The 17,153-nt window shown below is 45.6% G+C and overlaps 1 protein-coding gene across 1 annotated transcript in view; it reads right to left on the bottom strand.

Moving 5' to 3' along the window:
• Positions 1-6,102: 6,102 nt before the first annotated feature.
• LOC115120958 (ly6/PLAUR domain-containing protein 6-like) overlaps positions 6,103-17,153 on the bottom strand; it is a 45,124-nt gene continuing 34,073 nt past the window's right edge. The window contains exons 3-5 of the mRNA XM_029649943.2: positions 12,772-12,870; positions 11,099-11,229; positions 6,103-8,867 (exon numbers count right to left, since the gene is read on the bottom strand). Coding sequence (XP_029505803.1) covers positions 8,694-8,867; positions 11,099-11,229; positions 12,772-12,870 — 404 coding nt within the window. The 3' untranslated portion in view covers positions 6,103-8,693. The remainder of the gene's footprint in view (positions 8,868-11,098; positions 11,230-12,771; positions 12,871-17,153) is intronic.

The following is a 17,153-nucleotide window of genomic DNA, read 5'->3' on the forward strand; positions in this document are numbered from 1 at the left end:
GGCAATTAAATAAATATGGGAAAGAGTTGGAGGAGAACTTGTGTTGGTCTCCTAGGTGGGCATGGACTCTACAAAGTGGTGGGCATGGACTCTACAAAGTGGTGGGCATGGACTCTACAAAGTGGTGAGCATGGACTCTACAAAGTGGTGAGCATGGACTCTACAAAGTGGTGGGCATGGACTCTACAAAGTGGTGGGCATGGACTCTACAAAGTGGTGGGCATGGACTCTACAAAGTGGTGGGCATGGACTCTACAAAGTGGTGAGCATGGACTCTACAAAGTGGTGAGCATGGACTCTACAAAGTGGTGAGCATGGACTCTACAAAGTGGTGGGCATGGACTCTACAAAGTGGTGAGCATGGACTCTACAAAGTGGTGAGCATGGACTCTACAAAGTGGTGAGCATGGACTCTACAAAGTGGTGAGCATGGACTCTACAAAGTGGTGGGCATGGACTCTACAAAGTGGTGGGCATGGACTCTACAAAGTGGTGGGCATGGACTCTACAAAGTGGTGGGCATGGACTCTACAAAGTGGTGAGCATGGACTCTACAAAGTGGTGGGCATGGACTCTACAAAGTGGTGGGCATGGACTCTACAAAGTGGTGGGCATGGACTCTACAAAGTGGTGGGCATGGACTCTACAAAGTGGTGGGCATGGACTCTACAAAGTGGTGGGCATGGACTCTACAAAGTGGTGGGCATGGACTCTACAAAGTGGTGAGCATGGACTCTACAAAGTGGTGAGCATGGACTCTACAAAGTTGTAAGCATGGACTCTTCCGCACCATTGGTTAGAGCCTGTAAGTAAGCATTTCACTCTAAGGTCTACCTGTTGTATTCAGAGCACGTGACAAATACACTTTGATTTAATTTGATATACCGGATAGTCAAATACCTGCCAGTCATCTACCAGCTAGTCACACACCTGCTAGTCATCCACCAGCTAGTCACATAACTGCTAGTCATATAACAGCTAGTCATCTACCAGCTAGTCACACACACACACACACACACACACACACACACACACACACACACACACACACACACACACACACACACACACACACACACACACACACACACACACACACACACACACACACACACACACACACACACACACACACACACACACACACACACACACACACACACACACACACACACACACACACACACACACACACACACACTGTAATCTCATCTGGCCTGTGCTCCAGATACACTTTTAATCCCCTTCCCTGACATTCCAGGGGGATTGTGGTTCACAGCTGACCAACCCAGTCACCAGGGCACCCATATGCCCCTGTAATTATACCCCTCCATCCACCCCACGTACCCCCATCCACCCCCGTACCCCCCATCCACCCCTGTACCCCCCTGTACTTATGTCCCCTTCCTCGCTTTCCTGTCTCATCCTTTCCATGGATCAGCAACCATCCATAAAATCTCTGTCATGGTTGTTCACGCTCCATTCTCTGCTTCTCTACAGTTCACAACACCCCTACCAGTCCAGGTGCAACGGCTTCATCAGTCCTAACACTGTTTCATTACATCAATGTAAGAACATTAAAGATAGGATCAAATTAACATTCGTACAAGGTAGTGTCCTAATCTCTGGCCATTTTCAGAATCACAAGCACTTCGACCTAGCTACACTGTCACCTCTTATTTAAAAAAATATATATGAACCCCTCCCCCAATCCACCCCCCCCTTTTCAGAGGACAAATATTTTCCTCTCACTGTCAACTGTTTATTTTCAGCAAACTTAACGTGTGTAAATATTTGTATGAACATAACAAGAGTCAACAACTGAGACATAAACTGAACAAGTTCCACAGACATGTGACTAACAGAAATTGAATAATGTGTCCCTGAAACAAAGGGTCAACAGTAACAGTCAGTATCTGGTGTGCCCACCAGCTGCATTAAGTACTGCAGTGCATCTCCTCCTCATGGGCTGCACCAGATTCGCCAGTTCTTGCTGTGAGATGTTAACCCAGTCTTCCACCAAGGCACCTGCAAGTTCCCGGACATTTCTTGGGGGAATGGCCCTAGTCCTCACCCTCCGATCCAACAGGTCCCAGACGTGCTCAATGGGATTGAGATCCGGGCTCTTTGCTGGCCATGGCAGAACACTGATATTCCTGTCTTGCAGGAAATCACGCACAGAACGAGCAGTATGGCTGGTGGCATTGTCATGCTGGAGGGTCATGTCAGGATGAGCCTGCAGGAAGGGTACCACATGAGGGAGGAGGATGTCTTCCCTGTAACGCACAGCATTGAGATTGCCTACAATGGCAACAAGCTCAGTCCGAATATGCTGTGACACACCGCTGTAGACCATGACAGACCTTCCACCTCCAAATCGATTCATCTCCAGAGTACAGGCCTCGGTGTAACGCTCATTTCTTCAACGATAAACGCGAATCCGACCATCAGCCTTGGAGAGACATAATTGCGTCTTGTCAGTGAAGAGCACTTTTTGGTTCGTGCCCATAGGCGACGTTGTTGCCGGTGATGTCTGGTGAGGACCTGCCTTACAACAGGCCTACAAGCCCCCAGTCCAGCCTATTGTGGACAGTCTGAGCATTGATGGAGGAATTGTGCGTTCCTGGTGTAACTCAGCAGTTGTTGTTGCCATCCTGTACCTGTCCCGCAGGTGTGATGTTTGGATGTACCGATCCTGTGCAGGTGTTGTTACACATGGTCTGCCACTGCGAGGACGATCAGCTGTCCATCCTGTCTCCCTGTAGAGCTGTCTTAGGCGTCTCACAGTATGGACATTACAATTTATTGCCCTGGCCACATCTGCTGTCCTCATGCCATCTTGCAGCATGTCTAAGGCACATTCACGCAGATGACCAGCGACCCTGGGCATCTTTCTTTTAGTGTTTTCCAGAGTCAGTAAAAAGGCCTCTTTAGTGTCCTAAGTTTTCGTAACTGTGACCTTAATTGCCTACCGTCTGTAAGCAGTTAGTGTCTTAACGACCATTCCACAGGTGCATGTTCATTAATTGTTTATGGTTCATTGAACAAGCATGGGAAACAGTGTTTAAACCCTTTACAATGAAGATCTGTGAAGTTGGAGTTTTACAAATGATCTTTGAAAGACAGGGTCCTGAAAAAGGGATGTTTCTTTTTTTGCTGAGTTTAGATATGAAGACAATGGACAGCCTTGTTTAACTCCACTGACAAGCTATGTCAGGTAACCATGTGTACTGTAGCCTACTTTATGTCAGGTGACCATGTGTACTGTAGCCTACTTTATGTCAGGTGACCATGTGTACTGTAGCCTACTTTATGTCAGGTGACCATGTGTACTGTAGCCTACTTTATGTCAGGTAACCATGTGTACTGTAGCCTACTTTATGTCAGGTAACCATGTGTACTGTAGCCTACTTTATGTCAGGTGACCATGTGTACTGTAGCCTACTTTATGTCAGGTAACCATGTGTACTGTAGCCTACTTTATGTCAGGTGACCATGTGTACTGTAGCCTACTTTATGTCAGGTAACCATGTGTACTGTAGCCTACTTTATGTCAGGTATTATTGCCATTACAAGAATACCATTGCCACCGGCAACCACTTGTTTCAATGCTAAATGGCACAGGAATCCAGAGAGCCCTGTACTGTGCTGTGTCGTTGGGTGTTTCCCCTGCAGTGAGAGAGGACTTGATGTGTTTCCATTGCAGATCCCTCTTCCCTGAGAGTCCTCTAAGGGTAATTAAAATCTCAGCAGGTAGAAGCTGAACAGGATATGCAGCCGTGCCCTCATACAATGAGGGTAATTCTTGAAACCCTGCACCAGCCAGGCATCCGACAACCAGGCCTGAAACAGCATTCAATCACAATCACTAAAAACATGTCATTTAACAACCAGGCCTGAAACAGCCCTCAATCACAATCACTAAAAACATGTCATTTAACAACCAGGCCTGAAACAGCCCTCAATCACAATCACTAAAAACATGTCATTTAACAACCAGGCCTGAAACAGCCCTCAATCACAATCACTAAAAACATGTCATTTAACAACCAGGCCTGAAACAGCCCTCAATCACAACATTTATATAAGGGTCAAGCTCTATCTTTTCCTGTTGCAGGCTTCTCTCTCTTCTCTCCCTCTTTCTCTCTCTCTCTCTCTCTCTCTCTCTCTGCTCTCCCTCTCTCAGCTCTCCCCCTCTCTCTCTCTCTCTGCTCTCCCTCTCTCTCTCTCAGCTCTCCCCCTCTCTTTCTCTCTCTGCTCTCCCTCTCTCTCTGCTCTCCCTCTCTCTCTCTCTCTGCTCTCCCCCTCTCTCTCTCTCATGCTTCTGTATAGCTGTGGTTTCTTGTTGACTCCTCTAAACTGATGTTTCTGTGGTTCTCTTTTCCTACGGTGAGAGGCTGTGAGAGCAGATCTCTGGGCAACACAACCACTCCACCGGTCACCTTTAAATGAACAAAGATCCTGAGGCAAAAGAGAAAGAGGTTAATCCCTTTGGGGAAAAAAAGGATTGGAAATGACACTGCAGGGTCTAAAGCCTGAGAACGCTATTGCTGTTTTCACTGCCCCTGAAAGAGGAGAAGGCAAAAAAAGAGAACAAGATATTTTTCTCCCACTGGCTGCCATACATATACGGCTGTTTCCAGATTAGGACATCACCTAAGAACCCCAGCTACCACTGACGCCACCTCAGAGTGAAACCTAAAGCCTTTAGAATTTTCTACAAAGTCGACTTCATTTTCGCCGCGGAGTCCATATGCGGTAGGAAGAGGACAAAGGCCCCAGGATATTAACCCCCGACTCCCCCGGACATCTATCCAACTGGGGTCATGTTCCCAAACAACGCCTCACTATGGGAGAAGTCTGAGGCCACTTGGACCAGACCATAACTCACCATGGAGGACATCACCCAGTCCCAACAGATTTTACTGTTGCATTGTATTTGACCACTTGTTTTGACTGTTTGTTTTGACTGTTTGTTTTGACTGTTTGCTCAAGTAATTTGGATCTGAATTGGAACAAAGCACCACAATTCACTTTATTTTCAATGTTAAACTGTCAATTTGTCATATTTACTCTTGAATGCCTTCTCTTGAATGATGCACTTTTACCTAGTGCCTATTGCTTATACTGTTGCATTCCATCCCTTTGTAGTCCAATACACCAGGTTGAGGAATGGTCGCTATGCTGATCTTCAGGGCAGTATACTACCAGCAGGGCTACCCTGCCCTGAGGATCAGCATAGCGACCATTCCTCATCCAAGGGGGACATAAACACTGTCCAGACTGAAGGGTTGTTTGTTTGCTTTGCCCCCGGGGCGGCCGGGTAGCCTAGTGGTTAGAGCTGACAAGGTACAAATATGTCGTTCTGCCCCTGAACAGGCAGTTAACCCACTGTTCCTAGGCCGTCATTGAAAATAAGAATTTGTTCTTAACTGACTTGCCTGGTTAAATAAAGTATTAGAACGGGGAATCAGGGGCCTGTCAGAGGCACACAGGGGCCCGATCAACACTCCAGAGATGGCTTATCAGGAACTGCTGCCGATTCTACTGATGACATGGGTCTGCTCGGTTCCGAGGAGTCATCCTCAGATGTCACTTTTATATTTATGACCACTGAAAGTTGGACAGGTAGAAAAACAAACAGATTTATAGGCACCACACTGGGGCTGGGGCACTGGGGCTGGGGCTGGGGATGGGACTGGGGCTGGGGGCTGGGACTGGGGCTGGGACTGGGGCTTGGACTGGGGCTGGGGCTGGGACTGGGGCTGGGACTGGGGCTGGGGCTTGGGCTGGGACTGGGGCTTGGGCCGCAATTGATGGAAATTCTGCAATCTGTGGAAAAGGGACGGATATGAATAGCAATGGAATGCAGATGCATGGCAAAAATGGGACATCTATCAAATGATCCTCATATATAGGAATCTCCCACTAATTCCTATTGTAGTGAGAGGACGAAGCGTAGTGATTGAATGCTGATTCTCTTGTCTGACTCTGAATGGGTATTCAGGCCTAGTTTGGTCAGACCATTGGTTGAATTGGTATCCAGCACTACAGTAGTATTGTTTTGTTGCTCAAATAACACTTATCTCATACGCCATTGACTAAGTGGTCATGTCATCATCTTTAATATGAAGTTACAAAGTCATTCACATCTATATATACAGTTATTTACAAAAACATTGCATGTAAAAAAACAGAGATGATATTTACACAATATCAATTGGCACAACATAACATGCAACAGCCACATTATCAATGTTGATAAACTCATACAAACGCACTTGTACGGTGCTTCTCTAGAGTCAGATTAAGGCAACATCTGGCAAGATATGTTGGTGTAACAGTTTAACTTTAGAACGTCCCCTCACCCATACCCGGGCGCGAACCAGGGACCCTCTGCACACATCAACAACAGTCACCCACGAAGCATCGTTACCCATCGCTCCACAAAAGCCGCAGCCCTTGCAGAGCAAGGGGAACTACTACTTCAAGGTCTCAGAGCAAGTGGCGTCACCGATTGAAACGCTATTTAGCGCGCACCACCGCTAACTAAGCTAGCGTTTCACATCCGTTACATTGGCTCTCAGGTCACAATGCAAAAGACCTTGTGAAATATTTGAAAGATAAACTCTAGTATTGCCTGATTGATTTAAAGGGGAACAACATGTTCTAGCCCTTAAAGGGATACTTCGGGATTTTGGCAATGAGGCTCTTTATCTACTTGCCCAGAGTCAGATGAACTCATGAATACCATTTTTATGACTGTGTCCAGTATGAAGTTTAGAGGTTATTTCGCGAGCCAATGTGAAGTAGCGTTAGCACAATGACTGGAAGTCTATGGGTATCTGCTAGCATGCTAACAGCGAAACTACCTCTAACATCCTTCGTACTTGACAGAGACATAAAATGGTGTCCATGAGTTCATCTGACTCTAGGGAAATAGATAAAGGGCCTCATTTCCAAAATCCCAAAGAATTCCTTTGTTTACCACAATAAATAGGACCCTGTGTTTTGAGCAATCGTCACATGACCTGGATTTGAACCTTTATTTAAAGCTGCCCCCTTTTTCTGTTTATTTCAGATGGTCCAGAACCATCCTCAGACAAATGCAAATCGGGTGCAATCCTCATTTCTGGATAAGCTCAGAATACAGGATAAAATCTTGCTGTAATAGTGGACAACACAAGGCCCGCCATAAAAAAACTGAATGTAATTTATCAAATGTGAACAGAGCAGACTACAGTAGATAAAAACGTTCGCCAGCTGTAAATCACGCTTCACTCTTTTCCTCTTAGCATTTGCCTGTAAGTGAACAGACAGCAGAGATGGAGGCTTGCACACCTTGGTTCAAATCCCATTTGAAATGACCGGTCTCCTCTATGTCTCGGGCGGTCAGCCTAAACAAATCATAAAAACCTGGAGAACAATAACACTGTATTTGCTTACTCTGCATTTTTCTCGGCCAGCCAGGCAGCCACGCCGGCCAACAAAGAGTGATGGATGACAAACATGTCACGAAACACCGTATAAACACCAGAGGTATGTGTCACGAGAACGGAAAACATTAAAACAGGGGTGAGTAAAAGACTGAAGAGCATCCTGTGTGGCTCAGGTGGTTGAGCAACGCCAAGGTTGTGGGTTTGATTCCCACAGGGGACAAGTATGAAAATGTATGCACTTCCTACTGTAAGGAGCTCTGGTTAAGAGCATATGTATAATGTAGTATCAGTAAATAATGGTGTCATGCATTGTTTCCTCTCACTAAAAATGCAGTTAAGTGCTAGAATTACAGTACAGCTCCCAAAGCCTATCCCAAGTGCTGTGCTTAGCTATGGGGGTAGCTTACTGTACTGTGCGGAAAATCAGATTTGTTTTTCATCATCGGAAAATGTTAAGCCAAAATAGACCTGTAATTAACTTGAATCCTTTTTAAGGTTTGAGGAAATAGTTTTTCCACAACAGAAACACCAGCTCATGCAAAGCGTTCTACGTTTGTTTGATGGGCACCAGGCTCTCATTCCGTTGTTAAAAAGACTCTCCACGTACTACACATAAAAACATGTTATCTGTTCCACTTGACCTAAATGCTAACATTTCACACATACATATTCACTGTCTAACAACCATGTTCCTTAAAAAAATAAATACTATGTATATGTACATAATGCGTCAAACATACAACATGAGGAACTGACTCACAAATGTGAAAACATAAAAACACATAAAAGGTTCAAGCGGACTAATCCTCACAGAAGCTGCTGTCTGTCTGTTATTCTTCCTCATCACTGGAACACTGGAAAATATTGCAGCTTTTACAATGACCTATAGCCTACTGACGAGTCCAAACACGCCACCGTTTCACCTCCTTCTGTCCCTGTGCAGAAGACTAGTAGGGGGAGAATGATGCAATGTCATACTGTGATATTTAGTATGTTTGATCCTTCACGATTGACAGCCATATTGCCTATTTCAGAAGCACTGTCCAGCTCTAAGTGCTTGTTTTATTGAGGCCCTGCATAACGATGAAAGATAATCAAAACTGGTTTCCTATTGAATTGAAAGGGAAATAAATTGTCCAAAACCTGTAGTGAGTCCGATCTCCATCGGGTGTATATTGAGTCCATCTAGTCGTATCAGACCTTCAACTGTTAAATAAAATGCTATATATATATGTGTGTGTTTCTCTCCACTGGTCAGACATAGGTGGAGATGAGCAGGGTGAAGTAGAGCAGGCTGGATGTTAGTGTGTAGCACTGTGAGAGCCCCGTGGTGCCGCTGAGGGGTGAGGTGGTGGCGAACACAGCCTCCGTCACGTTCCAGGGGAGAGGAAGGTTACAGATGTTCCCCTCACAGCATGCTGTGCAAACCTAAGGAGAAAAGTTTCACCATTAGATACAACACTCTCTCTCTCCCTCTCTCTCTCTCTCTCTCTCTCCCTCTGCCTTCCTCTGCCTCTCTCTCCCCTCTCTCTCTCTCTCTCTCTCTCTCTCTCTCTCTCCCTCCCTCCCTCCCTTCCTCCAGTGGAATCAATTTCAGTTTTCAATTTTTACTAACAGACATACGGCCTTTAGTATAGCCTTTGACAGACATATAGCCTATAGTATTGAATATGGCGTTTACTTCTAAAGGGAATGCTCCTTTTGAAATGTTTCACACATCCTTTCATAAAGTTAATGTCCAACTTTTATATAAGGGTCAAGCTCTATATTTTCCTGTTGCAGGCTTCTCTCTCTGCTCTCTCTCTCTCTCTACTCTCCCTCTCCCTCTCTCTGCGCTCTCTCTCTCTCTCTCTGCTCTCCCTCTCTCTTCTCTCTCTCTCCCTCTCTCTCCCTCTGCCTCTCTCTCCCTCTCTCTCCCTATCTCTCTCTCTCCCTCTCTCTCTCTCTCCCTCTCTCTCCCTCCCTCCCTCCCTTCCTCCAGTGGAATCAATTTCAGTTTTCAATTTTTACTAACAGACATACGGCCTTTAGTATAGCCTTTGACAGACATATAGTCTATAGTAATTAGTAACTAATGGCGTTTACTTCTAAAGGGAATGCTCCTTTTGAAATGTTTCACACATCCTTTCATAAAGTTAATGTCCAACTTTTATATAAGGGTCAAGCTCTATCTTTTCCTGTTGCAGGCTTCTCTCTCTGCTCTCTCTGCTCTCTCTCTCTACTCTCCCTCTCCCTCTCTCTCTCTCTGCGCTCTCTCTCTCTCTCTGCTCTCCCTCTCTCTTCTCTCTCTCTCTCTGCGCACTCTCTCTCTCTCTCTGTGCACTCTCTCTCTCTCTACTCTCCCTCTCTCTCTGCGCTCTCTTTCTCTCTGCTCTCCCGCTCTCTGCTCTCCCTCTCTCTCTCTGCTCTCTCTCTCTCTGCTCTCCCTCTCTCTCTTTCTCTCTCTCTCTGCACACCCTCTCTCTCTCTGATCTCTCTCTCTCCCCTCTCTCCCTCTCTCTGCTCTCTCTCTCCCCTCTCTCTCTCTCTCTGCACTCCCTCTCTCTCCCCCTCTCTCTCTCTCTCTCTCTCTCTCTCTCGCTCTCTCTCTCTCTTTCCCCCTCTCTCTCTCTGCTCTCTCTCCCCCCTCTCTCTCTCTCCCCTCTCTCTCTCTCTGCTCTCTCTCTCCTCTCTGTCTCCCCTCTCTGTCTCTCCTCTCTCTCCAGGGGAATCATGCAGACTTCCGAGGTTGTGAGGACACACCTTTCACCAGGGATTAGAATGGCAGTGTACTGGAGTGAGCACTGTGGAGGATCTCCAGATGAACTCAAAAGCACCGTTAAGTGGTGGTGACATGGACTGGGCCGTAACATAAAGGGCCATTTTCACATCGTCTGACCCTGGTTATTGACCCCCCCGGCCAATATTAAGTCAATATTATTTAAAGTACTACTTAAGTAGTTTTGGGGGTATCTGTACTTGACTTTACTATTTATATTTTTGACAACTTTTACTTTACTACATTCATAAAGAAAATAATGTACTTTTTACTCCATACATTTTCCTTGACACAAAAAAAGTACTCGTTACATTTGTAATACTTTGCAGGACAGGAAAATGGTCCAATTCATACATGTATCAAGAGAACATCCCTGGTCATCCCTACTGTCTCTGATCTGGCATACTCACTAAGCGCGCATTCTTCATTTGTAAATAATGTCTGAGTGTGCCTCCAGTTTATCCATTAAAAAAAAGTTTTTTTTAAATGGTGCCTGTCTGGTTTGCTTAATATAATATTTTTTTCTTATTTTCCAAGTAAGAAAATGCCATGCCCAAGGTCAACCAGAATAATTACGCCAGAGAAACCCCTACCCCACATCATTCCATTCTATCCTCCCAACACCAGGCCAAACTATTCCCCTCTTCCCATCTTGAATCTAACCTCCCAACACTATTCCCCTCTTCCCATCTTGAATCTAACCTCCCAACACTATTCCCCTCTTCCCATCTTGAATCTAACCTCCCAACACTATTCCCCTCTTCCCATCTTGAATCTAACCTCCCAACACTATTCCCCTCTTCCCATCTTGAATCTAACCTCCCAACACTATTCCCCTCTTCCCATCTTGAATCTAACCTCCCACCACTATTCCCCTTATTGAATACTCCCCACTCCTTACCCTGGTTCCTTCATTGTCTTCTTCAGAGCATCCAGTAGAGAGGCAGTCTCCCAAAGCCACACAACGCTTTGTCACAGAGACACTGTCCCCCTCCATGTCCATCTTGTGCCGCGTGTAACAGTATCTAGCCTCTGTTGAGAATAATAAAGATAGTAAATAAGACATATTGACCTGGTAGCTACAATGCCACATTTTGGTTAGCATGGATGGATACTGAGTTAACTCAGCTTAACCAGGGACTAAGAATTGAGAGAAAACTGTTGTTATTTTTTTCTGTTCAGTTTGTGGGATAAAAACACCACATACTAATAACTCCATCTAACGCCTCTGCCAAACGGTGTCTTAATTGAAGTCTCTGCCAAACGGTGTCTGAATTGAAGCCTCTGCCATACGGTATCTGAATTGAAGCCTCTGCCAAACGGTATCTGAATTGAAGCCTCTGCCAAACGGTATCTAAATTGAAGCCTCTGCCAAACGGTATCTGAATTGAAGCCTCTGCCATACGGTATCTGAATTGACACCTTTACCATACGGTATCTGAATTGACACCTTTACCATACGGTATCTGAATTTACACCTTTACCATACGGTATCTGAATTTACACCTCTGCCAAACGGTATCTAAATTGAAGCCTCTGCCAAACGGTATCTAAATTGAAGCCTCTGCCAAACGGTATCTAAATTGAAGCCTCTGCCAAACGGTATCTGAATTTACACCTCTGCCATACGGTATCTGAATTGACACCTCTACCATACGGTATCTGAATTGAAGCCTCTGCCATACGGTATCTGAATTGACACCTCTACCATACGGTATCTGAATTGAAGCCTCTGCCATACGGTATCTGAATTGACACCCCTGCCATACGGTATCTGAATTGACACCTCTGCCATACGGTATCTGAATTGACACCTCTGCCATACGGTATCTGAATTGACACCTCTGCCATACGGTATCTGAATTGAAGCCTCTGCCATACGGTATCTGAATTGACACCTCTACCATACGGTATCTGAATTGAAGCCTCTGCCATACGGTATCTGAATTGAAGCCTCTGCCATACGGTATCTGAATTGACACCTTTACCATACGGTATCTGAATTGAAGCCTCTGCCATACGGTATCTGATATACTCCAAAGTGACACATGACTGTAGGTCACCTTGGTCACTTTTAGTATCAAACCCACTAAAACCTGGAGGAAATGCCAATCATACCATGTTACAAGTGCATTCCAGGCAGTTTAGGTCAAGCACAGCATCTCTCTATCCAACAATCTATGAAGTTGTTATTCATACAAAGAATGTGTCTTGTCTAGGGCTCTTAGTCCTTAAGAGAGTGCTGTAAATCTGGCCTGATTGTGGTCGCGACACGCTAACTCTCTTGATGAGGTTAGCTATTTATGAGCTAAACATGTCAACAGCAGGGTGACATTATACTCAATAATACACAGGTACAGAGGCCTCCATTGAACCAATAGAGTGTTAATTTACAACTTTGTTGGAAGCACTCAGAGAAGGAAAGAACACCTAATCTAAATACAATATAATGGTAGGCCTATCCGAGAGCAGAGGGAGTGTAGAATTTACACATTGAGTATTACTTCCTGAGTCCTAATGTAATCATCAACAGTGCTGAGAAGAACAATGGTTTGTCCTAGTGGTCTGACTCACCTTGTGGGCAGTACAGGTCTGGCGCCCAGCGATTACACTCATAGTTGTCAGGTGCTTCTTCACAGGTGAAGCACTTGAACCCGCCTGGGAATGGAGTAGCTGCGGAAACATACACACACTTAGAAGGGGTCATGCACAGGGCACTGGGACAGCCATAACGAATCACCTTAACAGACATGAATAAGCTATATACAGAGGTTCTGAAACATTTAATTAGTTATACACTGAGTGTACAAAACATTAGGAATGTGATCGACTGACCAGGTGAATCCAGGTGATCCCTTATTGATGTCACTTGTTAAATCCACCTCAATCAGTGTAGATGAAGGGGAGGAGACAGCTTAAATAATGATTTTTAGGCTTTGAGACAATTGAGACATGGGTTGTGCCATTCAGAGGGTGAATGGTCAAGACAAAATATTTAAGTGCCTTTGGTAGTAAGGGTCAGGCGCACCGGTTTGAGTGTGTCGAGAACTGCAACGTTGCTGGGTTTTTCACGCTCAACAGTTTTCTGTGTGTATCAAGAATGGTCCACCACCCAAAGGACATCCAGCCAACTTGACACAACTGTGGTAAGCATTGGAGTCAACATGGGCCAGCATCCCTGTGGAACACTTGTAGAGTCCATGCCCTGACGAATTGAGACTGTTCTGAGAGCAAAAGGGGCTGCCACTCAATAGTAGGAAGATGTTCCTAATGTTTTGTACACTCAGTGTATACAGAGGTTCTGAAATGTTGAATAAGATTTGCAAGTTCATACCATAAACTGTGTTAATAACATCAGTTTAGGAAATCTGCCCAGAAAAATATGAAACATCTGGATAATTAAGATGGATAAAAAAGTTTGGAATGCATCGAAGGCCTTATTTTGGATTGGTTTAATATAGTCACACTTCTTATATGGACTCTGAGAAACCATTGTCTGGGGGAACTCAGTCCTTCCAAACATATACTGTAGTTTAATCTATCTCTCTTTATAGCTGTTATCACCAGCCAAGCCATTTATCTCTCTCCCACAATTGTTCTCATATAGACCTATAGTGTCAAGTGCAGTTTAACCCATCATGCACTCTGCTAATCGAGTAAAACACTAAGACTAAGAGCATGTAGCCCAGTTGCTCCCTTCCCTTCTCAATTATTGGTCCCCAGAGGTTGGAAAATGTCCATGGAGGCCATATGTTGTGAGCAAACAGACGAAGAAGCTGTTAGTCTTTCCAATTTCGCACCATTACATTAATCTAATTGGCCAGGTCCACACCCTTCCCTAGTGATAGCTGAAGGTCTGCAGAGCAGGCAAACACCATTTAGAACACAAAGTATGTTGCCAATCACCATGGCTACATCTCCAATGGCACCCTATTCCCCATGTAGTGCACTATATATCCTAAAGGGCTCTGCTCAAAAGTAGTGCCGTTCATAGGGAATAGGGTCCCCTTTGGGACGCATACTATGATACTGCCATGTTATGTCTAGCTAGACCATGATACCACCATGCCATGTCTAGCTAGACCATGATACCGCCTTGCCATGTCTAGCTAGACCATGATACCGCCTTGTCATGGTTAGCTAAACCATGATACCGCCTTGCCATGTCTAGCTAGACCCTGATACCGCCTTACAATGGCTAGCTAGACCATGATACCGCCTTACAATGGCTAGCTAGACCATGATACCGCCTTGCCATGGCTAGCTAGACCATGATACCGCCTTGCCATGGCTAGCTAGACCACGATACCACCTTGCCATGGCTAGCTAGCTAGACCATTATACTGCCTTGCCATGGCTAGCTAGACCATGATATCGCCTTGCCATGGCTAGCTAGCTAGACCATGATACTGCCTTGCCATGGCTAGCTATACCATGATATCGCCTTGCCATGGCTAGCTAGACCATGATACTGCCTTACCATGTCTAGCTAGACCATGATATCGCCTTGCCATGGCTAGCTAGACCATGATACTGCCTTGCCATGTCTAGCTAAACCATGAGACTGCCTTGCCATGGCTAGCTAGACCATAATACTGCCTTGCCATGTCTAGCTAAACCATGATACTGCCTTGTCATGGCTAGCTAGCTAGACCATGATACCGCCTTGCCATGTCTAGCTAGACCATGATATATCTTTGTAATGGCTAGCTAGACCATGATACTGCCTTGCCATGGCTAGCTAGCTAGACCTTGATACCGTCTTGCCATGGCTAGCTAGACCATGATACTGCCTTGCCATGGCTAGCTAGCTAGACCATGACACCGCCTTGCCATGGCTAGCTAGCTAGACCATGATACTGCCTTGCCATGGCTAGCTAGCTAGACCTTGATACCGTCTTGCCATGGCTAGCTAGACCATGATATCTCCTTGTCATGGCTAGCTAGACCATGATACTGCCTGGCCATGGCTAGCTAGACCATGATATCTCCTTGCCATGGCTAGCTAGCTAGACCATGATATCGCCTTGCCATGGCTAGCTAGACCATGATACCGCCTTGCCATGGCTAGCTAGACCATGATACTGCCTGGCCATGGCTAGCTAGACCTTGATACCGTCTTGCCATGGCTAGCTAGACCATGATACTGCCTTGCCATGGCTAGCTAGCTAGACCATGACACCGCCTTGCCATGGCTAGCTAGCTAGACCATGATACTGCCTTGCCATGGCTAGCTAGCTAGACCTTGATACCGTCTTGCCATGGCTAGCTAGACCATGATATCTCCTTGTCATGGCTAGCTAGACCATGATACTGCCTGGCCATGGCTAGCTAGACCATGATATCTCCTTGCCATGGCTAGCTAGCTAGACCATGATATCGCCTTGCCATGGCTAGCTAGACCATGATACCGCCTTGCCATGGCTAGCTAGACCATGATACTGCCTGGCCATGGCTAGCTAGACCATGATACCGCCTTTGCCATGGCTAGGTAGACCATGATACTGCCTTGCCATGGCTAGCTAGCTAGACCATGATACCGCCTTGCAATGGCTATCTAAGCAAGACTACTCCTTCATCTCCCCAGGAAATCTGTCTCGTTACCATATCACTCCCTTAGCAGCCCTCTCTCACACACACACACACACACACACACACACACACACACACACACACACACACACACACACACACACACACACACACACACACACACACACACAATCTACACAATTACCCTTCCACATGCTCACATGTATACACTCACGCACACACACACAAGCCAACTAACTTGCGTACACACACACACCAAATCCCCAGTGGGGCTAGAGGGGTGGCCTCGAGCCGACACAGATATCTCCAGTATCCCGGAAACCTGATCCCGGGAGTTCTGTCTCTCTGTGATGAAAGAGACACAGATCTTAAGAGTTTGCTTTCTGGCTATGCAGGGGCCTGTTTCTGAGACGTGGGAGGGCTGACCTCTAACATGACCGCGGCCTGGGGAGAGTTAGGGTTGTTTCAGACCATAATCTAGCGGCTTATACCTGGCATATGTCCTTCCCAGAGGCCTACAGTATAGTGACCCAGTCTGTTGTTGTACACTGACTGGGGTGAGGGGAGGGCCAGGGGAGAAAGAGAGAGTGAGAGGGAGAGAGACAGATTGACAGAGAGAGAGAGAGATAGCGTGAGAGAGAGAGAGAGAGAGAGAAAGCGTGAGAGAGAGAGAGAGAGAGAGAGAGAGAGAGAGAAAGCATGAGAGAGAGAGAGAAAGCATGAGAGAGAGAGAAAGCATGAGAGAGAGAGAAAGCATGAGAGAGAGAGAGAGAGAGAGAGAGAGAGAGAGAGAGAGAGAGAGAAAGCGTGAGAGAGAGAGAGAGAGAGAGAGAGAAAGCGTGAGAGGGAGAGAGAGAGAGAGAGAGAGAGAGAAAGAAAGCGTGAGAGAGAGAGAGAGAGAGAAAAGGTTGTGGCTTGGGAACATGATCTAATTGACACTGAAGACCAATTAGTGAGCGTCCACATTCTGGCCACGCTGGAACATTCTGTTCGGGTCATAAGGACAGCCAAAGGACAATAATCAATCAGTTACCCTCAGCTGGGTCTTGTTGATCATCATCACATTGCTGGGTCATGCCACTAGAATTCTAATCCACATGACAGTTATTTGCTGTTAGAATTGTCTTTGATTTGTTGATAATGGAAGTCATAAATATCATACACGATAAGAGACAAAGCCACAGTGCTGTAAAAAAGAAAATGTGTCCCCTTTCAGATTTTCTCCACTTTTGCATATTTTTTTATACTGAATGATCTTCAAGCAAAACCTAATAAAGGGAACCTGAGTTTACAAATAACAATTTATTCAATAAACAATGTTATGCAACACCCAATTCCCCTGTGTGAAAAAGTAATGACCCCCTTACACTAAGTAACTGGTTGTACCACCTTTAGCTACAATG

The sequence above is a fragment of the Oncorhynchus nerka genome, linkage group LG1 (assembly GCF_034236695.1).
Source record: "Oncorhynchus nerka isolate Pitt River linkage group LG1, Oner_Uvic_2.0, whole genome shotgun sequence".
Lineage (NCBI taxonomy): Eukaryota > Metazoa > Chordata > Actinopteri > Salmoniformes > Salmonidae > Oncorhynchus > Oncorhynchus nerka.